We start from the raw sequence: 25,153 nt of genomic DNA, 5'->3' as shown, positions 1-25,153 counted from the left end.
CTGGTTTGTAGCATAAGGGCATTGCAGATCTTTCTAGTAGCTTATTGCATGAATAAACCCGTGGCAATATGATACATAAGGCCAATAAGCAATAAAGTTACTATCATGATCAAAAGAATTGAGTATTACCTTTCATGCAGTGTGTTATAAAGCTGTTTGTGACTGTAAAAGGTCTGCAAAGTTTTAAAGATAATAGTGCACAAATATAGGCTAGTTATTGTCTTCTAAAAGAAAGAATCGATTCTAAACTGCCGAAACGAGTCAGTAATTCCAGTCTCACTCATTACAAACCTAGTATGTTTGTGACAAATTTGCATAATGCAAGCCTATGGTCTTGATTGGCTGAACAGCATCTCTTAGCTCCGCCCTCAAACACTAGTTTATCAGAGACTGGAAGAGTTTGGTTCGTGTTGTTCGTGTGGACAAGATGCTGTTTTCTGCTGACAAAGCTAATCCACTTTGAGATTGATACGGTAAAACCCACGCCATCGTTACTGTTCGTGTCACTGTGTATATCATTAACTGAGATTCAGATATGATAATGAGTGTTTAGTTTCTGACCAATCACAGCACACTGGGCCGTCTGACCAATCAGAGCAGAGCGGCTCTCAGAGAGGCGGGGTTTAGAGAGACTGAATCTTCAAACAAATCGTTTCAGAGTACGAGAAATGAGGTGGTGTGCAAAATTAAAATTGAAACGAAATATTATGTGAAATTAAAGTGTTTTATGGCCTTGTATGCATGATACACCTGTTGTAGGAGACTCCAGAACAAAATTAGGAACCTTTAAAATAGCATAATTTGGGCACTTTAATGTACAGTACAGGTCAAAAGTTTGGAAACATTACGTTTTTTAATATTTTTGAAAGAAGTCACTAATTCTTATCAAGGCTGCGTTTATTTGATCAAAAATACAGAAAAAAACCCAGTAATATTGTGAAATATTATTACAGCTTAAAATAATAGGTTTCTATTTGAATATACTTTAAAAAAATAATTTATTCCTGTGATGCAAAGCTGAATTTTCAGGATCATTACTCCAGTCTTCAGTGTCACATGTGACATCCAGTCTATCACATGATCCTTTAAGGGTCGTACACACCGGGACGAATATCGGCGGCGCGTTATTCGCCAGCGTTTTTCAACGAGTTTTTTGTGTTCACACCCAAGTGATTTTCGCTGACGATGAGCCGAGTGAACATGCAAATTCATTCCCTGACATTAGATGGCGCTTAATGTAAAACAGAAATACCCCGGTACACAAGGTGGCGTTGCGCAACTTTACGCTTCTGACACTCGCTTGTCACTCAGAAGAAGAGAGCAAGTCATGTCGCGTTTGTCATATAGTTCTTTATGTTCCGACACCAACGAGACCAGCAGCTCTAGATTCATCTTGCCTTGCATCTTCGTCTTATTTCTTCCCGGCAGTGTAGACGCTACTTGGCGTATATCTTCTTCGCCGTTACGTATGTGTGCTCGGCAAGACCGTTTTGTGTTTGAGCGCCCCCAAGTTGTGTTTTACTGTAACTTCAGAAGCTCCAGACACGTGAGCAAAAGCGCCAATCTCATTGGTCGGATAAAAAAACGAACCCGAGGCGTTTTAAAACAAATGACGCTTTTACGCGTGGCGTTTTTCGCGTCGGTGTGCACACTCACATTGGCGCCCTTTGTTTAGTCACGAGGCGTTAAACGTCGGCGAATATCGCGCGCGAAATTCGTCCCGGTGTGAACAGGCCTTTAGAAATCATTCTAGGCTAATATTCTGATTTATTATGAGTGTTGGAAACAGTTCTGCTGCCTAATATATTTGACGAATAAAAGGTTCAAAATAACTGCATTTATTCAAAATAAAAAAATATTTTCTAATAATATAAATCTTCTTTACTATCACTTTTTATCAATTTAACACATCCTTGCTGAATAAAAGTATTGATTTATATTAAAAAAAAAGTTAAATTACTGACCAGTAGTGTATACTATTGTTGCAAAAGATTTCTATTTTTTTAAAAATCTTCTTTTTTTTGTAAACTTTTTATTAATCAAAGTATCCTAAAAAAAGTATCACAGGTTATGAAAAAAATATTAAGCAGCAGAACTGTTTCCAACTTTGATAATGAATCATCATATTAGAATGATTTCTAAAGGATCATGTGATAGACTGAAGTAATGATCCTGAAAATTCAGCTTTGCATCACAGAAATAAATGATGATTTAAAGTATAATAAATTGAAAACCAATTATCTTAAATTGTAATAATATATCACAATATAAAAAAAAAATCAGTATTTTTGATCAAATAAATGCAGGCTTGATTAGCAGAAGAAACTTCTTTCAAAAACATTAAAAATAGTAATGTTTCCAAACTTTTAGCCTTTACTGTAGAATGAGCGCTCACATGTGTGTGTGTTTACATATTACAATGGTTTTGAACGTGGCTCGTTCAATCAGGAGTTTAGTGTTGAAGTGGTCCGTTTTATCAGCTTTTTCAAAACCAGTGCGATGGTGAAACCCGAGATTGAGACGCTCGTTCTCTCGCCCGTGACCCTCTAGAGGGACGGAAATGTGTTTCTCATTTTCATCTCACGTTGTTTAACTTTTTCCCCTCTCCTCCCTTTTGGTTGCTCAAATTTTCATATGTGTAATGCTTGTTGCTTTAAACAGGAAACAGTTTGTGTAGCGTGTGCAGCTGTTTGCTGAGCGTTTGTTTTGCACAGTATAAAAACTACATCTGCTGTAAAACACGACTCTCTTCCAAAGCCTAAACCTCCACGGGCAGCATTTTAAAGCACAATCCCGACACAAAGGCTATTTGAAATGTTTGCAGAGTGATTATGCTGCTTTTTTTGGGCCAAATTATTAGGCAGAATTGCATACTTGAGAGAGAAAAAATCCCATAATGCATTGTGACAAACTGTGAAATCCATCCATGGTGGACAAAGAGAAATGTTGATGATCAAAATACTTATAATTCATTCAGTAACAAAAAAGTATTACTTATAAGCATATAAATACAAGTATAATAGCCTATATTGTCAATATGTAGAGTGTGAAGGATGTAAGTAGACAGCAAGGACAGGAACAGATCATATGTTTATGATTGATAATTCAGCATTATATGGGGGATTTTCATTGTGTTTAGAATATTTTATCAGGCAAAGAGCTGTATTTTATTTTAGCAGTCCAGTGGTGTTATTTGAAATATTTGCATCGCTTAAGGAATATTGTTTGTAGGGGTCAATCTCTAAGTGTTTGGTGAATGTGAGGCATGTAGTTTATCTGCAGTGTTCAGATCTACTGGCCCACGGCCACATTTAGACCCGCCATGTGCCAGGAATAATGCAGGCGACCAGTGCCATGGCATTCCTCAAACACACACACACACCAAGTGATTTGTTTGAGATGTTTAACAGCTGGTGTGTGCTTGCAGTTTTCAGGCAAACTTTGTTAATGTACAGATTTCAGATAACATTTCAGGGCAAGTTAGGGTAATTCCCAGCTCTCTTAAAGTTATCGGCCCGATAAGTAAATTGGCCCATATATTAAAGGGATAGTTCACTTTGAAATAAAATTTTGGTATGTTTTAGCTTACCTCAAGGGCATCCAAGATGTAGGTGTCTTTTTTTCCGCAGTAGTTTCAATTTTGATATTTTTAGGTCAAACCGTTCTTGTCTGACAGTCATTTAATGCAGGTCTGTGATCACGGTCTCAAAGAGCATGCACAGAGTCCAAATTAAACAATTCCCCATCGTCCAAATTAAACAATTCCCCATCGTAAGTACACATTGATGGCCTAAGACACGAAACGAGCGGTTTGTGTGAGAAAACGAACAGTATTTATATCGTTGTTACCTCTTGAACACAGCCGCGTCCAAGTGATCTGAGGGCGCGGGCGGGTATAGATATATACACTAGATGTCGCCTTGGCTACTGCAGTTCATTGGAACGAAACCGTAGCCAAGCGACATCTAGTGTATATATATCTATACTACGCCCTCAGATCAGATCACTTGGACGTGGCTGTGTATAAGAGCTAAAAACAATATAAATACTGTTCGTTTTCTCACACAAACCGCTCGTTTCGTGTCTTAGGCCATCAATGTGTACTTACGATGGGGAATTGTTTAATTTTTGGACGATGGGGAATTGTTTTAATTTGGACTCTGTGCATGCTCTTTGAGACAGTGACCATAGACCTGCATTATCTGACTGACAGACAAGAACGGTTTGACCTAAAAATATCAAAATTGAAACTACTGCGGAAAAAAAGACACCTACATCTTGGATGCCCTTCAGGTAAGCTAAAACATACCAAAATTTAATATCAAAGTGAACTATCCCTTTAAAGTTGACAAAATAATTGATAATTTCCTTCAGATGAGACACTTCAGATGCGCACTGTTCAACATGATGATTTTGAATTGCTTGAAATATGATTGGAATCACTTCAAAAAAGGAAAGTCTGTCATATCGGCTACATACAATTATAACGAGAACATTATCATAATTGGGTTCTTGGGACATGGATTTTGATGGTTTTTGTAATCAGGCTCTCAAAAATTATATAAAAATTTGTATTTAGATTTCTTGACCAATATAACGAATATTTCAAATATAAAGAATTATCGATATCTGCCAAATATTCATATCGGTGCGACCGTGCATCCCTATTTCAGATCTATTTATTTAGGAAGTAGGAAGGTAACAATCATATAATCCTAATAGAACATTTTCTCTTAATTGGCTCCAATCTAAAGAGTTTTGGCTGGTGAATAATATAAAGAATAGGCCTAACTGTGCGTTCACACCGCCGCCGGCGAGAGCGTCAAAGTGGCCGGAAGCCATTCATTTTCAATGAGAGCCGGCAGCAAGCTCCGGCGAGGGCGGCGCGGCGCGTCTTGGACGGCGAGAGCGGCGAGAAGAGTTGAAATCAAGTCAACTTTATGGTAATAAGCTATGATGCGGTTCGGCGGCAGCCAGCGGCAACCAATCGGAATGTAGAAGTCCTCCGCCTGAGAGGATACAAGAGAACACAATCATGTAAACTTTGGTTCCGACCACATTAGTTCCTAAGCAAAATGGAGGAAAAATTAATCATTTCTGTTGCGGGTTTCCCGTTATTGTACGACTTGTCCCTGTTTACATACAGGGACATTAATAAAAATGTTGCCACACCAAACGCAATAACTTGCTCATCCATAGTGTTGTCAGTTTGATTAGAAAAAGCCGCGCAACACTATTTATAGGCAACATTTTTGCACTAGAACTTGTTTGAACTAAAAACGGTTGTTTTTTCAGCGGGAATGCAATTCATTTGCTCAAAATAATGATTTTGACCAATTGCAGCTACAACCAGGACAGTTATTGTAATGTAGATTCATTGCACACAAATCAATGTTAATTAAATACCAAGTCTATTAAACATCCTATTAGCTGCATGTTGAAATTACTCATGAACACAAAAGTCAGAACACACAAATGGATTTTTATTTTTTATTTTTTCTTAGCAAAATAACTATAATTGTTAAGGTCTTTCCATCTGTCATTTTGTTACTTTCACATTTAAAAGATTTCATTAGGTTAACTTGTACCCTACGTGAGGCCACTCTGCACAAAATAGGATACTGATTTATGTTCAGTTCTTATTTGCTTTGCGGCCCCTTTAAATAAAGTTTTTAAAAAATCACGCATTCTAATCTACGTCAGAGCGTCCCCGAATCTTTCTACGGCGTCAGTGGCAGGGCGGCGAGAGCGAATTTTGCCGCTTTCGCCGGCGGCGGTGTGAACGTACAGTAAGCATATTAGCTAAGAATTCATAGGCCTTGAATTGGAAGCATTGAAGTGTGGCTTGTAGGTGGTAGTTTTGCTTATACTACGGGGCCGTTGAATGCTTGATTCTGATTGGCTGATGAGCATTTTTAGGTGTTCAATTATTTTGCTGCTAAGGTTCTTACAGCCTACAATAGCAAAATAAACCAAAACCCACAAAGACATTGGCCAAGCAAATAACGGACTGTAGAACTGGAAATCTTCACGTTTTGAATCTACGTAACGTCACTCTCCAAACATTATGATCACACCCACATAAACACTCAGCCAGCAGCTCAATCCTACCCACACACACACACACACACACACACATGCAGTCACATGATCACTGATCCACACCCTCCCTCACATCTGTGAAGTGTTACGGGTGAGATAATTCACACACTTCTCTTCTGGAAACTAGGTCAATGAGGAAGTTCCTCATGAGTCGTTGATAAGACACAAATTCATGCAGTTTAAATAAAGGTTCAACACTTTTACGAGACACAGAAGGCCTATCAGATCCGTTGAGTGATGTTTGATTTTTAATTTTGCTGTTTTATTGTGTGCTTGTTTGTTTACACTAGGGCTGAACGATATGGACAAAATTTCATATCTCGATTTTCATGCCAGATATCTCGATATCGATACAATACGATATGACTACGTAAACTAAAAAAACAATACATTTAGAGTTTGTAAAATACACACTGATGTCTATGGAAGAGGTAATAATAATCCTTTCCATTATAATTCGACACGTTTTATTCATATCAGATACACATTGTGTAAGTAACTTCAATGTTTACTCTATTCTATTCCCAGTTCACCAGCCACTTACTTTTAAGTATCTCGGGAGAAGTGGATGAATTCACGTGTTGTAAACATAGAGGTTGTAAATCCAACAGATCCGATTCTCTGACCTGCGTCTGCGGCACAAACTAACACGGCGGCGCCCATCGCGCATACAGCTCAACTAACGCGATCGTTATAAAGGTGTTTAAACAACAATATACTTCCACTTGCATGTATTTGACAATCGGAATATCAGATATTTCATGCCATAGCTAACACATTTGTGAATATTCTGAATAAAAAAGGAAAAATGACATAAAGGAAGATCATCATTCATTCAGCGCTGTTGCTGCTGCGGTGTGTCACGTGACAAGCAATGACGCATCACCATGGAAACGCCGCCCCCCCTCTCACAATATAGTTTCCACGTCCCTGGTAGTGTGTGCACGCTGGCTTTAGCGGTGCATTCAAGGGCACTCGTAAAACTGATGTTTGTTGTGACTGCCAGAGTTGTATGCAGGGCGAGCGCGGAGAGGGAAATCTATATCGTCTATATCGTTGCTTTTTTCGATAGTAATATCTTGAAAGTTCATATCTCGATATAGATACGATAACGATATATCGTTCAGCCCTAGTTTACACGCCCATTTCTTGAGTCTTTTTCCAAAGCTGAGGTGTGAACGACCAAACGGGGGTTTCGTGACACTTTAAACCAGGGGTATTCAATTAAAGTAAAGGTCAGTTCACTATATTTCCCTCCCAGCGGAGGTCCGGTGCTTTTCTGGAACAGTTACACATTTCCATCGAGGCAGTCGTAGTACTTTGTTAAAAGAAAAAAGAAAAGATAGTCACCAAAGATGAGAATCTTGGGCCTAGAGAGCGAAAATAATTGTTTAACCAAAAAAAGTAAATATTTGATATGAATATAAAAAGGTTAGATTAGATGTTGCTAAGTTGCAATTTCTATCTCTAAATAATGGTCCAACATTGTTTATCATGAAATGCTCTTTATATGCTAATTAATAGCCTAATGCTAAATGTATGTTGGAAAAACGTCACACCTTAACTCGTCTCAAACCTAGTTTAGTCGAACAGTCTTCTGTATGATGGATACAAATAATTGTATTACCTGCATTCTCGTTTTAGCGAGAGTATCTATTTTGCTGCTCACCGTGTTTCTGCTACTGTTGTTAAAACAACCGTGTCGTCTGCAGCTCTTAATGTGGCGTGTTTTTATCGGGAGAAAACACTTCGGGCTTGAATTAAGCACTTTTAGCTCTAGATAAAAATATTCTAGATATAGCTCTGAAAGATCATTAGCATAAACACCCCCGAGCGCTTGTGGTGTGAACCGCTCTGTTGTTTTGCACTTTAATCTGTAGAAACGGGAAAACGGCACAATTGTGTCCCTCGGTCCGGATGGACCCAAGCCATTTGAATATCACTGCTTTAGACTATGGTAGTGCGGTAGTTGCTGGCCTATCTCGTAGTTGCAGAAGGCACTGTTTAAGATTATATATATGCTCTAATAATGTGAATCTGGCGGGCACTAAATCATGAGGGATTTAACCTGCAATCTTAAACAGTGTCTTCTGCAACTACGAGATTTTATTGTGTAGTTCAGACCTCTGAGAACCTCACGACTTTAATGTTTTCTGTCTCTCTCATGCTGTCTTTCTCTCTTCATATGAAAGACACACTTCCTCCAACTCTGCAGGTGTTCCAGTGTTTTATGCATTTATAAGCTGATCGCTTGGTTTGTTTGGCTGCTTTGAGTCACGACAGACTCTCTCTGATCGCCTGCTGTCCGGCTTAACGTCTGCCAGGGAGTTCTGGAGTGGGTTTTGGCCTGTTCGGATGGGTTTTGGCCTTCATTTGAGCCGGCTGGTGGGCTGAAATGGATTTGACTGCCATTTAGAAACTGTCAAGACGCCATTATTACTGCAGGAAATTCATGCAGCGAGATCTGGCTCATTTACAATGGTTTTACAGGACTTTCAAGTTTCGAGTTTTCTCGTTCTCTCCATGGAATTTGTTCAGACGTTGTTCAATCGTTTAGACGTCGTTGTAATCAATGTTGTTGACTTGGTAATGAAACTTTCCAGATGTTTCCAGAGTGCAGTCTTAGCCAGAGGGGAAAACAAAAGATAAAATGACCACGGGGTGCCATAAAAACTCAAAGATAATAAAACTGTAAATCATCCAAAGCATCCAGGAGTGAGCTGTGCAAAGTGTTTCAGTGAGTGGGCAGAAAGCAGGACAGGAGTGACCGTATACTATTACATAATCCTACAGGTTTCCATGGAAATGTGTTTTGTTCCCATAGCGACTACATTCATGCCTACACATCTCTGTGCTCTTCACACCATACGCAAGCTTAATATACCGTATTTTCCGGACTATAAGTCGCACTTTTTTTCATAGTTTGGCTGGTCCTGCGACTTATAGTCAGGTGCGACTTATATATCAAAATTAATTCAGACTGAGATGAACCAAGAGAAAACATTACCGTCTACAGCCGCGAGGGGGCGCTCTAGTTGGCGGAGTTGTTCAGAAGCGACACGGATGATGAAGAAAATGATGAGGAATGAGATCGCGGGAGCTTGGTGAACTTGTTTACTGGTAACTTGCTTGTTGGACTCGCTGGCTTATGTTAATTTAGCTTATTCAGCCTCCCAGATATTTGTTCTTTATGCTATTGTGTAGCTGAATAACGTGTGCAGTGCGTGTGCGGTGCGTGTTGCGGTGCATATGCTGTGCAGGAGCAGCACGCGCTAAAGTGCTTTCACATAAGCTGCGTTTGCAGTGCGTAACTGACCCGCGGCTGTAACCCCAAACACATTGTATTTCAAATCCAGAAGTTATCAGCAAATTTTATTTAAAAAAAAAGAAAAAGTTTTTTGTCAGCATTGCGATTCTCTTTATACGTATACTCTTTAATAGACGTATTCACGTTTAAACACAATTTAAACAAACTATTATTCAATGCATTACTTCTATATAATTATATATTAAGTTGCTCAAGCAAGTGGTAAAATATTTAACCATGCACTTATATTAAAATCGCATACATTTTAAAATAAAACTTAAAATTGACAAAAACAGCAGACTCATACCCTTTCTTTTGCATAATTTAAATCTTTATACAATAAATCTTGCATGTCACAAATAACTTGTTTTTCCACCTCCACGAATGAGACGAGTGTTGTTCATTATGTCGCCTTGTTGAAGTAAATTGTAGTTTTCCTTGATTTACCAACGCTTGAAGTAAAAAGATGACTGTGAAAAATAGTAGGCTAGTATTTAATTAAATGCATTTATGATGAAATTACTACATTTTCTTGTCAATCTGGTCAATCTGTATTCATTTTGACCACAAACCGTGTGCTGTCACTTTAATTCAGCGCGTGCAGCACAGCAAAAATAGACTCGGTGCGGAAACGATCGCTGCACTGCTGTATCGACGGACTGCAACCGCGTGCATTGTGAAAGCTCTGACCTGTTAACAAGGGTACGGAAAAATATACGCACTACAAACGGAGTATGTGTGAAACGGGCGTTAATGTGTTACGTTAACATACTGGACACCTATTCAGCCTGTTGTTCTGTGTGCTACTGTGTAGTTGAATAACTTGCCTTTCCTGATTAAATGTCTGTTCTTGGTCTTGGATTTTGTGAAATAAATTTCTAAATAAATGCGACTTATAGTCCAGTGCGACTTATATATGTTTTTTTTCACTTCATGAGGCATTTTTTGACTGATGCGACTTATACTCCGGAGCGACTTATAGTCCGAAAAATACGGTAATGCTATAATATACATCTCTGAGCTATAAACATCACTTCTGTGTGATATGATGATCATTTTGCTGTTAAATGAGCTCGGAAAAATGCTATAAAATTTCTTTTGCATTAAAATGCCGTGTTTGTCCACAGTTTTTTGGGGGAAACTGCATATTATGGCACATTTCCAGGCAAAAGAATATTCTAACAGAAACTATTCTTTTAACCGATCCATTTACTATCAACATGTGAAATGATCCAGGTATTGGAAAGAAACAGGCTTGTTTACATTTGATGAGATTCTAATCTGCATAACAAACTCACAAGTTGCACAACCAGGAAATGCAAATTTGCAACAGTGCATGCACAAAATGTTAAATATCCCCAAAAAATATGCATTTGCATTTTTCTAAGAATAATAGCCTTTTCAAACGTAACATTCTAACCTTTAATAAAGATAATTATTTATTAAAATAACTGTATGATTCAAGTTTTAGGAAGTGTTGTATGTGTGTTTCTTCTAAGGGTGCTCCACGTGATCGGGTCGGTGTCGGTCGATATTGGCTGATAGTAGCTTTATATACAGTAGTTTGGTGGTCTCTATTAAAGCCTATCAGATGACCCGAGACCATTTTTCAATGTGCAGAGAACATTTCGTTTACAATACTGCTTCCGGTAATCTGTGATCGGCCCCAAAAACACTGATCAGAGCATCTTTAGTTTCTTGTGTGGAAAGTCAGATTTGACCAGATAATGGAGGATAATAACATTTATCCAGGCGTGTAGAGACCGGGAGCGTTTGAAAGCAGGCGTCTATCAGCGGATCCGTCCATCCTCAGTGGATATATTAGAGGTCAGCTGATATACGCCTGCTTTCAAACGCTTTCGTGTGAATCTGTGCAAGCGCCGGTGAAGAAAACTTGTTTTTTTAAGCGTTGATCTTTGTTTCCAATCACAGACGTAGGCTATATGTTGAGTGCGTGGCCAATCAGAGGTGTTTAAGAATCCGTTCAACAGCACTCGAAATGCTGGTTTTTACATTTCAGTACCGAAGTCAGTACTTTTGACAACACTAATTTGGACTGCAGTACCCATTTCAACTAGGGCTTGCATGATTAATCGCAATTAACATATAATCACGCTTAAACTGATTTGGTTTATTGCGATTATAAAATCGTATAGGCTGCGATTTATTTAAGTGCAGCTTGTCAGTGACGTACGGCTCTGTGATCAGATCTAAACGCTGCTCCATCTGAAAGCACTGTGAGTTTGAGTCGCTTATAGCGTCAATTTGAAAAAGCAACACGCGTCAAACATCTTTCCAAACTTGACCATTTATGAACCTCTTGTCCAACAAAGGACATCATTTAAAAATCAATCAAAGCGTTTCAATCTTGTTTATTCAGCTACAGATAGTATGATGCCTATAGGGATTTCCTGGAATGATGTGTGTTGTCTGTCTACTTCATAGATATCATATAAAGGCTAGATGTCTCGTCCGCGCTGCTGGCCAATGGAGCTCGACATCCGCACACGGCGGCCATCTTACGACAGGATGCTCGCTCACTCATAACATGGTGCATGTACTTTTAAATAACCATAACTTGCTCAATTTTCTACCGATTTTCAAACGGTTTGGTTTGTTATAAACGTCAGAGATGTAGCTATTATACTGCATACATATGAATAATTATGTTCAAAATGTTTAAGCAATCAGAATTATAGCCACGTTAATAACGTTTGTAAGAAACCAAACCGTTTGTAAATCTGTCCAGATTTCAGCGAGATAAGAGGATTTGTGTGCGTGCTGCTCACTCACCTTAATTCACAGAGCCCTGTCCTAAGATGGCCGCCGGTGATGCCGGAAGTGACTCCGCCTTAAGACATCTAGCCTTTATATGATATCTATGGTCTACTTCTGCATTGCATATTGGGAGTTTCTGTGCGAGAGCGCCCTCTGGCTTTCAGATGGAGCAGCTTTTACTGCTGATCACAGAGCCGTACTTCACTGACAAGCTGCACATAAAATAATCTTCATTTCGATTAATCATGCAGCCCTAATTTCAACTGCTAGCTGTCGATCTTACACACTGCACCTTCAATAAACTCTGTCTCTTGAGCAGAACAAACACAGTCCTGTAGTCCGCCAGTGTTGTTTTGGTTGAGCGCTCACGCGTGCCTGTAGACCTAACACGCATGTGCATGGCGTCACCGATTTCACAAATTCATGTTTTTGTGGTTTGTAGACGAAAAGTGTCATTTTCAAAAACTTACATTTTCAGGCCCCCCCCCCCCCCCCCCAAAAGACTGTTGTCGTGTAAATGAACAGCCAGAAATGCATACACGTTTTGCTAAGTCATGTAAATGCCCTTTTGATTGGCTGTTCAGTTTATCGAACATTACGAATATTTGTATAACATGAGCTGCCAGGAATAAAGAGAGTGATCAGCATGATTGATATTTAAAATGGTAAGCAAGCGCTGCTTTGTTTTGTATATCCGCAGTCCTTGAATGACCAGTATAGACTGTTGAAACTGCTGATATAGAGCGTTATTTCCGTCCACGCAGGCGCAGAACAGCTGTTGTCTTTGCTGTGTGTTCAATCACAACTCTTTGGCCTAGACGCAGCCGACGCGAGTCAACCTCACAGTTGGCCTTCGTCGCTGCTAGTTTTTTTACTTCGGCTTGGTGTATCACAGCCTTTATATTTATTGGAAGGATGACGGGACAACAATTGTGTCTGGACAGATTCTTATTGTACTGTGATTCATTTAGGGGTAAAAGCTTTGTTCGGTCCTAAAGGGTCACTGCATTTGTCTGCAACTAATGCCTAAAATCAATCAAAAGCACAACGGAAAAACCAATCGCTGTTGGCTGTGGACTCTGGGAGATACTGGAACAAATCGGTTGGATTTTCATGGAAAGTTTGATGTTGATAGTCACAGGATATTATCAGAAGTCCAAGATAATGAGAGTATTTTGGTTCATACAGAGGCAGGAGTGGTTTCCATTTTCCAATCATTCTGTTCTCTGTGAGGGGTGTCATTTGTATTTCCTTTCTCAACAGGAAGTGAAAGACAACATGCAGGAGAACTAGCGCTATTTTATTCTCAGATGACTTTTAATTTGTGCTCAAATCCCAGTTTATTCCGAATTCTGCATGAAGAGGCGTCTATATCTGAACACGTCCGAGGCCTTTATGTGATTGCGCTGGAAACTAAAGCGTCTCTCGGTGTCTGTGCAGTTACCAAGGAGAAGAACACAGAAGGGCTGCGCTGTAATTCACATCGTGAAAGAGAGTGGGAGGAAACTCTGGAGAGATAGAGAGAGACAGATGCACGGGTGTATTAAGCACTAATTCTAAAGGACGTTTGTTTTTCACATTTGAGTCGAGGTTCGCTGTAAATGCTGCTCCACACGGACTCGTCTCTGAGATTGAGTCACTTATAGCGTGCAACACGCACAGCCATCTTCTCAAACTTGTAATGAGAAGCGATTATAAACCAGCTGTTGTCAACAAAAGAGAATCTTTAAGTGCTTTAAGTGCTCCCTGTGGTTTTTGCAGAAAAATAAATGCTTAACTGAAACTTAGACAGCCATAAATAATAGCATTGATTACACTTGTACTGTAAAATTAAATTTATTTATACATCTTAAATTCCCTTTTTTTATTTTACAGTGAAATGTTACAATAGTAACATTTCTTATTTTGTTTAAAACTTTTAATAGTAATAATAATAATTGTGCAGCCCTACTAACAACCACAGCAGTTTATCGCATTTCATCTGAAAAATCATGGTTCACTTTTTTTTTTTTTTTACAGTGAAATATTACAGCAGTAACATTTCTTATTGTTTCATATTTTTAATAAGAAGAATTTTGCAGCCCTGCAAACAAAGAACAGCAAAACCTGGAGTTTTTAAATCACATTTTAAATCTCAATTTTTATCAGAAAAGTTACAATTCGATTTTTTTCCCAAATAATTTTGCAGCCCTACCACATCTTTTCTTCGTCCTGTCACTTTATATCCCCCTTTAAAACAGTTCTGTCTTTAATGAAGGCAAAAAATAATAATAATAATTGTTATAGCTATTATTAAAGTCTGAATTCTTGCATTGAATTCTTGCATGAAATACACTTTTTGTTGTCGTTCATTTTAACTCAGCAGCCATTAAGATGTAGAGAAACCTATTTGCATGTTTTAATTGTCCTGCTTCTGATTGAGCGTGCTCATTTAGGGGGTTTAAGCTGAAATGAGGACGAGCGGTCTGCGAGACTCCCTGTGTTTCTGCAGACTGAGAGCAGAGCATCTGTCAGGAGCTCCAGGGTTTCATTACTCAATGCTGCAGTTATTTCCTGTGCTGGGGTGAAATGAGCAGCTTGTGCTTGTTGACTTCATGCTGTAATAATGTGTTGCATTGGGCAGATTGTGTCGTAGGTTCTGTAGCATCAGGTACATGTTCATGTGGCTTTGAAACATCAGCTTACAGAAACAAAACCACTTAGATAGACATTAGACGATCAATAATGCTGAGTCAGACAGACTGTCTCCCTTTCCTTCTCTCTCTTTGCCTTAGTGTCATTGATTCTCCTGCAGATACTCGACACTAACGGCATTCTAATCAGAAATCTGAATGTATTTTAGAATTTTTATCTTAATTTAACCTTGAAGTCCCCCTGTAGTCAATAATTTTATCCCTTAAAACTCATCTTTGATCATTTAAAATGACATATTTAAATGTTTTTTCCTTGAAAAATATCAAGGAAAATAGTCATGCCTTAAAATAGCTTGAATGTAACTCGACACCCTTGCCTCATTTAGTATGCGCGGTTCTATGAATATGCAAATGAGCCCTGCCTCCACTCACTCAGCTCAGAGATCCACTGGTTGACGATCACACGTTGATCTGATTGGTTACAAGGTAGTTTGTGACGTCAGAAACACCAGCGATTTCAAAGCGTGTTTTTGAGACTGTCTTTGGTTCACTGCAGTTTTAAGGAGGAAATACTCAGCAATGCTGTCGACTTATGAATTTACACATGGTTTGTCTTAAAGCAGATTAAAAACACCACATAGACATATAAACTACATTCAAAGCTGGATTTTCATCACAGTTAAGGCCCTTTCACACCGGATGCGTAACGAAAAAGCGAATAGTTCGTGTGCGAATAGTTCGCGTCAAAACCCATCACATGAGCCGCGTAAACACGGTCTCTATCTCTATCTTTGACAATTAGCTTTCTATCCCAAATGTAGTTTAGCCTGCTAGCCTACACAGCACAGGACTATACAACAACTAAAACTATCACACAACATACTCACAGTCGTGATGACCGAGTTGGTTGGCAATGTTACGCCACACAATCATTGTCCTTGTAGTATGCGTTTGGCTGAAGCCTTTTCTGTCGCCGCACAAGGAAAAAAAAATCGACATCGAAACGGAAAAAAAAAAAGTCGTTTTTTCGCCGCAGCACATTCGCGTTCGGTGTGGAAGCACTCATTACACAAACAGCTGATCAAAAAATAAAACCATCGCGCGAATTATTCGTACGTCAAAATCGCGTCCAGTGTGAAAGGGCCTTTAGACTGAATTTATCACAAGAGCAATTGCTACTGTCATCCTGATTTCTGACTTTTTACTGAGTCTTATTTTCTGTGATATTAAACTGCATTATGTAGAGCTTAACTTGTTTTGATCCCAGAGCATTACTCCGTGTGGCTGCTAATGATGATGTAGTTGCTGTGACAACAGCAGGATCTGTTTAGGAGCTCGATGCCCCCTTGAACAGTCCCAATGTCTTCCGTTCTCCTCCTCCTGAACATCATGCCTGTCTTGACTCTTGCTTAATGGACTGAGAAAGCGCATTATGTCCAGAGCACTCGATAGTAAACAGCCCGTTATAACCACTCGCACACTCCCGCTGTGCAGCATTCTGTCTCCTATGCCCGTTTAAAATGACTCTCAGTGGGTGAATCTCATGTCCAGATTATATTTCACCTAAAAAAAATGTAAAAAAGGGAAATAATATGCAATGTTTTCCCTAGGATTTTTTTCAAAGGGGATGGTAGACCCACCAAAACTACTAGTAAATTTTTTAGTAATCAAAAATCATGTCTAATTAATTTTTAAAAAAGAAACTTATACAACATTTTATTTTTTCATTTTTTTCACACACATTCTGTGTTGTGTTTTTTCTGGTAATCAAATGAAGACATAAAACATTAACTTAATTTCTTTTAATCACATGAAATTAAACCAACTTTTTGTCAAATAACGTGCTGCACAATGAGCTTTACTGTTAAAATTAAAACATGGAAGAAAAATGTATTCCTTAAAAAATAAAGTTTTGATGATAATTTATTTGTATTTAAATATGTATCTAAATTCTACTATACAACATATTAGAAAATAAAATACACTGTTATAAAAGAAGTCATAGAGTAGCTTTAAAGTAAAATTTGCACATAGGTGAAGTATGCCAATTTCCCCCTGAACTTTGACCTCTGTTGCATTATTACTGTTGTTACTATTGATATAAATGTCAGATTTTGTTTGTATATTGATTGTTTTTTAAGAATTTCTTTAAAAATTATTGTAAACAATGTTTTGAATTGATTGTAATCAGAATAATTTTTTGAATTGAAATAATGTTGATTGCCATGGATATAGCCAGTGTTGCTGATATGGAGTTAAATCATAAATGCATGCATAAATAAACTGAGCTCTGTTGCAGGTGTGTGATGAACGGAGACTCAGGTGCAGGGGTGGTGACGGCCCCCCCTCCCACCAACCCCCCTCATAAGGAGCGTTACTTCGACCGTGTGGACGAGAGCAGCCCGGAGTACCAGAGAGAGAGGAACATGGCGCCCGACCTGCGGCAGGACTTCAACATGATGGAGCAGCGGAAGAGAGTCTCTATGATCCTGCAGAGTCCAGTGAGAACACAACACACACTTGCAGAACGCATGAGCATACACACTACTGCTTTTTTTTTTTTTTTATGTTTTAAAATGAAGTCTCTTCTGCTCACTAAGGCTGCATTTATTTGATCGAAATACAGCAAAAACTGTAAAAGGTAACATATTTGCATTAGTAATAACAGTAAATTATGAATAATTACATGCAATTAACCCTCAACCAAATCCTAATCCTACCCTAACCCTATAGTAAGCACATGTAGTTACTTAATATTACACAGTACTTAAATATATAGTTACACTGACACAATGACACCTTTAAAATAAAGTGTAACCCAGTAAAATTGAGAAATGTTAATTCAATTTAAATGAACTGTTTTCTATTTAAATATAAGCTGAATTTTCAGCATCATTACTCTAGAAATCTAGAAATCTAGAAATCATTCTGATATGATGATCTGATGCTCAAGAAATATTTATCATCAATGTTGAAAGCCGTTGCGATGCTTCATATTTCTGGTGGTATACATACAGTTCATTCAGCTCTCAATAAACCCCCTCGTGACTGATTTCTCAATATGCCCAGCAATCATGCGTGTGTGTGTGTGTGTGTGTGTGTGAGCACAGAGGGGATTCTGTTTATGCAAGCGGACGGTCAGCGGAAGAATAAAGATGCTCTTTATCCAGGCAGAAATTGAGGGAGTGAAGGAACGGCAGCTGATTTTCAGCTCTCACGCTTTTTAGGCCAAGTACCATCAGCGATCTAGGCGTCGCTGTCAATGTTCCCTCTAATATTTTTCACATCGAAGTCAAGATCAAGTACATTCCCGATGGTTTGAAGGTGCTTAACTTTAGATGCTCACCTTTTGGAAATCGAGCATCTCAGGCAAATAAAAATGTCAGAAAACAATATTTATGTACAAATGTACAGAATAATATCTATATATTTTCAGTATTGCAAGGTTTGAGATTCCAGGTTGCAGATTAAGAACCATTTTTAGTGTGTAACTCGTCCCGTACTGTGTGTGCTACAGACACGAATGATTCCTCAAGTCATTTCCAGAAACCGTATAGTTCTGGCTGTAATTGTGTGTGTGTGTGTGTGTTCTCCTGTGTTTCAGGTGTTCTGTGATGAGCTGGAGTCTCTGATCCAGGATCAGATGAAGAAGGGGAAAACCCCCACCAGTTTGCTTGCCCTGCAGCAGATCGCTGACTTCATGACCACCAGCGTTCCCACCATGTACCCCGCCGCCCCGCAGGGAGGCATGGCTGCCCTCAACATGAGTGAGTGTGTGTGTGTGTGTGTGTGTGTGTGGGAATCCACTGCGTTAAGGCACGGTCACTCTAGACTTTGAGCACGCAAACTTCCTACGGGCACTGCAAAGATCGTGATGCATCACATCACACTCATGACGTCTTTTTTATTATAAACATAAACCCCAACATTTAACAAATAATGATGAATCCAAAAAGTTAAAATATACAATCTGCTCCACTTTACTGTCATGCCTTGACGTATTGACCTTATATTCATTTATTTACTTGGATCATTTTTATTCATAATTTTTTTTTAATATTTTCTGTTTTAATTTTTAGTCATGTTGTTGTGTCTATAATTTAATAGTTTAAAAAAAAATGTATATTTCATTTGTATTATTTATACTTTTAGTTACTTTAGTACATAATACTTAGTAATGATATTTTTAAGCTATTTTATTTTAGTTTTAGTAATTTTGTGTCTTTTTTAAATTAGTTAATTAATTAATTTTTCAGTTTGTCATTTTCGTCCTTGGTACTAATATTTTAAGCATTTTTTATTTTAATATTTTCCCTTTTTTTTTTTTGTAATTTTGTGTTTTTGTAATTTGTATAAATTTTTTAATTTGTCGTCTTCTTTTTTTTTCTTTCTTTTTTTTAGTAGTTTTAACTAGTTAAGCTAAATGAAAATTAGAAATGTTGCCTTGGCAAATAACTTTTATTTAATTTCAGTTAATGTTTATTTTAGTTCAAGTAACGAAAAAAAAAAATTTTTAATGGTTTTAGTTTAAATTAATGATAACCCTGAAAGTGAAATACTTCTTTAAACAACAACTTCAGTGTTTTAAAGAACTCTACACCTATATATGTTTATGTATTAGTGGCAGAACAGTCCTAACAGATGTGTGTGTGTGTGTGTGGTGTGTGTGTTTAGGTTTGGGGATGGTGACTCCAGTCAATGACCTGAGAGGTTCAGGCTCCATCGCTTATGAGAAGGGAGAGAAGCTCCTGCGCTGTAAACTCGCTGCGTTTTACCGCCTGGCCGACCTCTTCGGCTGGTCTCAGCTCATCTACAACCACCTGACTGTGAGTGTCACAAATATATACAACACATCTCAGGACGTTTGATATGTCGCATTACGATTTAAACCTCTCTGTCTCTTCAGGTCCGGCTGAACACAGAACAGGAGCGTTTTCTGGTTGTCCCGTTCGGTCTTCTGTTCAGTGAAGTCACGGCCTCCAGTCTGGTAACCCTGCCTTTATTTTATCCCAACCATCTGATTGGCTCTCAGAACGTGACTGACATCAGGCTATTAATGCTTACAGATATTATTATTATTAAATGGTGTATTACCTGTAGGAAAATAATTAAAGTTGTTCGGAGTAGCCAGCAGTTGTAACTTGTATTTATCAGCATTGTTTGTGTCCTCAGGTGAAGATCAACCTTCAGGGTGAGATCGTAGACCGAGGCAGCACGAATCTGGGCGTAAACCAGGCTGGCTTCACCCTCCACTCCGCCATCTACGCGGCCCGGCCCGACATCAAGTGCATCGTGCATATTCACACGCCCGCTGGCGCCGCGGTACGAGCCGGTTCATGACAAACTCAATAATCATCTCACAATAAACGTTTGGGTCACACTTTCTGTTAGATGTCTTTAACTAATGTGTTCGTTGTATTGCAAAACACTTGATGTGGGATACGGGTAAGGTTAGGGCAGGGTTGGTGGTACGGGTAAGTTTAAGGATGGGTTAAGGGCTAAGGGAATTATAGATGTCATTACAGAATTAAATTACAGCTGTAATTACATGCAGGTATTTTTTTAAATGCAAATACAATGCAAAAACATGTAAACAATTAGTGCATTATATCAAATGATTCATTTAAATGTTTGAAAATGGTAGTTACAGTAAAGATGCTTAATATAAAGTGGGACCAACTTTTTAATTAATTAATTAATTTAATTCCGATGCTTTTATCTAAAACTATTGCATACAGTCAAATATTAGCATAATATGGACGCTTGTTTCCGCCATTGAATAAAAAATAAAAGGTAATTGCGACTTTTTATCTCACAGTTCTGACGTTTTTTTCCTCTGAATTGTGAGTTTATATATCGAGTTCATTAAGAAAAAGTTGCAATTATCTTTTAAATTGATTTATTCCGTGGCGAATACAAGCTTCCATAGCATTATTAGCATAAAGAGATTTTTATTTTTTGGTGACCAATGAAGAATTACATGCATCTTGTTTGTTCACATTTCATTCATTTTTATTTACAAATTGCAGCGTTTTTTAATATTAGTATTTAATAATTTTGAATTCTGTGTATTTGGATGTGTGTTTCATGTCCCATTTCAGTTTTAATAGGCTTAAAATAAATTCAATTCTTGAATAAATGCATCTTACAATATTTATTTATGCTCTCATTTCATTGCAATATTTCATGATAAACTTATTTCATGGTATATTTTAATTTTAACTGTTATATACCTTCATATTAATCATTTAAATAATTTGACCTCTAGGTGTCTGCTATGAAATGTGGTCTTCTGCCCATTTCACCCGAGGCTCTGGCGCTGGGCGAGGTGGCGTACCACGATTACCACGGTATCCTGGTGGACGAGGAGGAGAACGTCCTCATACAGAAGAACCTGGGTCCCAAGAGCAAGGTACCATATATACACACAGAGATTAAATGGCTATTTCAATTTCTGTCTGACTATAAGCCTGAGCTCTATCTGGTTTTATGTTGTGTAAATGTGTGATTGAGATAATTGTTTGTGTTCAGGTGTTGATTTTGAGGAATCACGGTCTGGTGTCTGTTGGAGAAACAGTTGAAGAGGCGTTTTACTACATTCACAACCTGGTCACAGCCTGTGAGATTCAGGTATCCATCAATTTAGCATTTTTAATATGTGAAATTATTGTTTTCTAGCAGGGCTTTAACCCTGTAAAGCTTGACATAATAATATAGTCAGAAAAATAAAAAAATTTGTGGCACAAATCGTCTAATATTGTGAACATAATGAGAGAGGAAAAAAACAGCTACATTTTTTATGGCCCAAATTGAGCAAAAATACTTGTTTTTTGTTGCAGTTGCTGATATTTATTTGAACAAAAAGATCATTCTTATGCTTGTAATGTAAATAATGAGAGCTTTATAACAGCAGGCGACTTTCATGATATTATATATATATATATATATATATATATATCAGCCACTAAATCGACCAATAATATGATTTAGTAAGATGATATTTAAATGCTTAGTTTCAAAGCTCTGTAGTTTTAAAACACATAATGCTGTGAAATATAATGATGATTGAGAGATGAACAAATAAACCTTCCTCAAAAGCCTGATGATCATATTTGATACTTATGATTTTTCTAAAAAATTATGTATGGATTATCAAGTAAACCAAAGTTTCCTCAATCCATTCAGTGCTCATCTTGAAATATTACTAACAATATCAAAGTTATTCTTTTGTTTACTTTATAAAAATGACTAAAGATTTCACAGCAAAAAGACACTATTATACTGAGAAAATTATACTTAAAAGCCTTTTACCTGCTAAGCTAAATATCAATCAGACGACAGAAGGAATGTAGTAGATTGTGTGCAACAGGTTTTACAGCAAAGCTTTGGTCATTTATAGGCCTTAGTTGATGCACTTGGCTTTATTAGATTAAATGTCAATGTTTCCGGTCTGAAATTCCAGGTCCGCACCCTCGCCAGTGCGGGCGGTCCTGATAACCTGGTAATGTTGGACCCAGGCAAGTATAAATCTCGCCCACGCCACCTGGAGACGGCTGGAGACGGGTCGAGCTCGCACCCGAAGTGGCAGATCGGGGAGCAGGAGTTTGAGGCCTTGATGAGGATGCTGGATAATCTGGTAAGCGAGAGAACAAACTCTGTTATTACTTTATAATTTTTTTGTTCATTTATTTATTTTCCCTTGATTTTTAACAACTCAATAATGGTGCCGTGTGTATTGTGAACATATTTGACTTGACTTGATTCTCTCTCTCTCTCTTTCTCTCTCTCTCTCTCTCTCTCTCTCTCTTTCTCTCTCTCTCTCTCTCTCTCTCTCTCTCTCTCTCTCTCTCTCTCTCTCTCTCTCTCTCTCTCTCTCTCTCTCTCTCTCTCTTCTCTTTCTCTTTCTCTTTCTCTCTCCACAGGGCTACAGGACTGGTTATCCGTACCGTTGCCCGGCGCTGCGTGATAAAGCTAAAAAGTACAGTGACGTTGAGATTCCCGCTTCAGCCACGGGCTACTCATACGCCGAGGACAGTGACTCGGGTGCGCGCTCCCCGTTAAAGCACAGCTTTCAGCGGCAGCAGCGGGACAAGACTCGCTGGCTAGCCGCCGCGCGGCCCGACGAGTCGGCGGAGGAAGGCCAGGACGGCAGCGGTAGCCCCAAGGCGAAGACTAAGGTGTGGACGAACATAACACACGATCACGTGAAACCCTTGCTGCAGTCTCTCTCGTCCGGTGTCTGCGTGCCAAGCTGTATTACCAACTGCTTGGTCTGTGCCAACCTTATTGTTCATAGTTTAGAAACGTACTGCTACAGAGCCAGAGAGGGCGGCTGGTTAGCACCCCGACACCAGGGCAAAGAAACACCCCCTTACTCATACCCAAGCGGTTTAGGGCGTGTATGCCTTTTTCTTCGAGTGAAATGTTTGACAACCAAAGAAAATTGTCCTTTAGACTCGTTTCGTCCTGTAAATATACAGCTTTTTTCTCTCAGCTGACTTCTTAAGGCAAGGCACTACAGGTGAATAGGGAAAAAACATTAATCACAACACCCTATGATATCTATTATCCATTGTGAAAAAAAAATTGTGTTGCAAGTTTTTTTAATGTTTAACATATGCAAATGAAGTAAATATGCACTAATTTGCATACATGTCTAGAATAGAAATCTGAACATTGGATAAAGCCATGTTGAAAATTCTTGTTTCATTGACGTATTAAAGTCAAAGTTTTACATTTCTCTTTTTATCACTTTTTATCACAGAAAATACTGTCAACAGCCAGAAATAATCATTTGCACCAAATATATATTAACAAAGCCCAGTGTAATAACCTTCAGAATACAGAGAGTAATTGACTTGCAGCATGTTATGATATGTATTGTAATTGAAATCTTAAGATGCAGATAGATGAAGTCCAATAAAATAAACACTTTGTTTAGGATGTTTTCTTTCCAGTAGTTTGAAACAACACTTTATGGAGAGCTAAATAGGCCAAAATCTCAAAAAAATTGCTTGTAGTTCTTGTCTTAAGATTCTCACTGGGTTTGATCACTTGGTCCAGATTGCATTTCTTTAACTTTTTAACTAACCTATTAACCTTAACCATCTGTTCTGGATCTTGCTTCCTCTGATTTCTCTCTGAGCAAGTCTGTATGTCAATCACAGTGTCAGGCTCCTCCCCCTCTCTCACGATTGGTCGAAGGGGTGTCAGGGTTCTCTCCGGCTGCTCAGTGCATGCTGTGTTGCATGATTGATCAGATGCATTGTGGATCTTCTCCTGGGGGACCAGGAGGGTGTGGCATGTGCGCAAAGTGGGTGTGGCTAATCCTTTCTGCTGCTATGGATTTTCCTCCTGTTTCTGTTGTTGTTTGTTTCATTTATTGCTTTATTTCGCACCTCTTGTATTGTTTGTGTTTTAATGGAGCCGTTACTCCACATGAACGGTTTCCTCAGAGCAAACTAAGTAACTATCGCAGGAAGCCTTGTAGAGAGCCATTTGTGTGGATAATGTACTTACTGTGCACTTAGATGCAGTGATGAAGACAGCAAATACTGGAGTACAGTCGAAGACTTACAGTGTGATCATTTATGAATGCTCTTTAGATAAAAGCCTGTCGCATTGGAAAGCTTTGGAGTGAACGGATGGATGAATCTCACAAAAACTGGTCATATTTCATCTAAAAATAATATAACAGGAAATATGAAATTTGCATAGAGAAAATAAAACTTTTTTTAGGCCCGTTAAGATGTATTAGTTTTTCCATTTTGACATTATTTTAATGACAGATAAGCCCTGTGTTGCATTTTGGCATGCTACTAATGTGTGCTTAATTGCCATGAATATAATGTCATAATTTTAAAAAAAATCTATTATCTTTGAGTTACACCTTTAAAAAAAAAATTTGGTTTACTGATATTAAATCATTTTAATGTAAGGCCAGATATAGATTTGTTTTTTGTTTTTTTAATTTAAGAAAATCTCTATAAAAAAATTCTATTTTTTCTTTTCATATTTTTGCTACTTTCTTTCTTCCATCTGGCATACTTTAAATTACTAACAAATCTTTTAGTGTTTGGGTGAAATATGAAAAAAAAAAATTTTTTTGAGCTTCAGCTAGACTGCAAATGAAAATGCTTCCAAGAAAATAACAATAATTTTGAAGGCAATCGAGGAATATCAGAGAAAAGGCAGGTTTTTGATGCACATTCTGTGGGAGGAAAAAGCTCGGCTGCTTATAATTCTGGAGTTGTGGCTTGCTGTTTTTATGACTCCATGTTTTTTCCTTAAAACGCTTAAAAACATTTGTGTTGGCTTTTTAATTCCTCTTTTC

At 38.2% G+C, this 25,153-nt stretch overlaps 1 protein-coding gene across 10 annotated transcripts in view; it reads left to right on the top strand.

Moving 5' to 3' along the window:
- The window catches only part of add1 (adducin 1 (alpha)), a 45,011-nt gene that overhangs the window by 930 nt on the left and 18,928 nt on the right, over window positions 1-25,153 (top strand). For 6 of the 10 annotated variants that reach the window (XM_079847559.1, XM_079847556.1, XM_079847564.1 and 3 more), the window contains exons 2-10: window positions 17,120-17,321; window positions 18,425-18,587; window positions 19,495-19,646; window positions 19,727-19,807; window positions 19,993-20,142; window positions 21,089-21,232; window positions 21,352-21,450; window positions 22,283-22,456; window positions 22,743-23,090. In XM_079847559.1, the coding sequence (XP_079703685.1) occupies window positions 17,127-17,321; window positions 18,425-18,587; window positions 19,495-19,646; window positions 19,727-19,807; window positions 19,993-20,142; window positions 21,089-21,232; window positions 21,352-21,450; window positions 22,283-22,456; window positions 22,743-23,090 (1,506 nt within the window). In that variant the 5' untranslated portion in view covers window positions 17,120-17,126. The remainder of the gene's footprint in view (window positions 1-17,119; window positions 17,322-18,424; window positions 18,588-19,494; window positions 19,647-19,726; window positions 19,808-19,992; window positions 20,143-21,088; window positions 21,233-21,351; window positions 21,451-22,282; window positions 22,457-22,742; window positions 23,091-25,153) is intronic. The other 4 variants (XM_079847558.1, XM_079847563.1, XM_079847557.1 and 1 more) reach the window with 1 other exon arrangement.

The sequence above is a fragment of the Squalius cephalus genome (genome assembly GCF_949319135.1).
Source record: "Squalius cephalus genome assembly, chromosome: 17".
NCBI lineage: Eukaryota > Metazoa > Chordata > Actinopteri > Cypriniformes > Leuciscidae > Squalius > Squalius cephalus.
The sequence above is the reverse complement of the archived record's forward strand: the minus strand, read 5'-3'. Positions and strand labels throughout refer to the sequence as shown.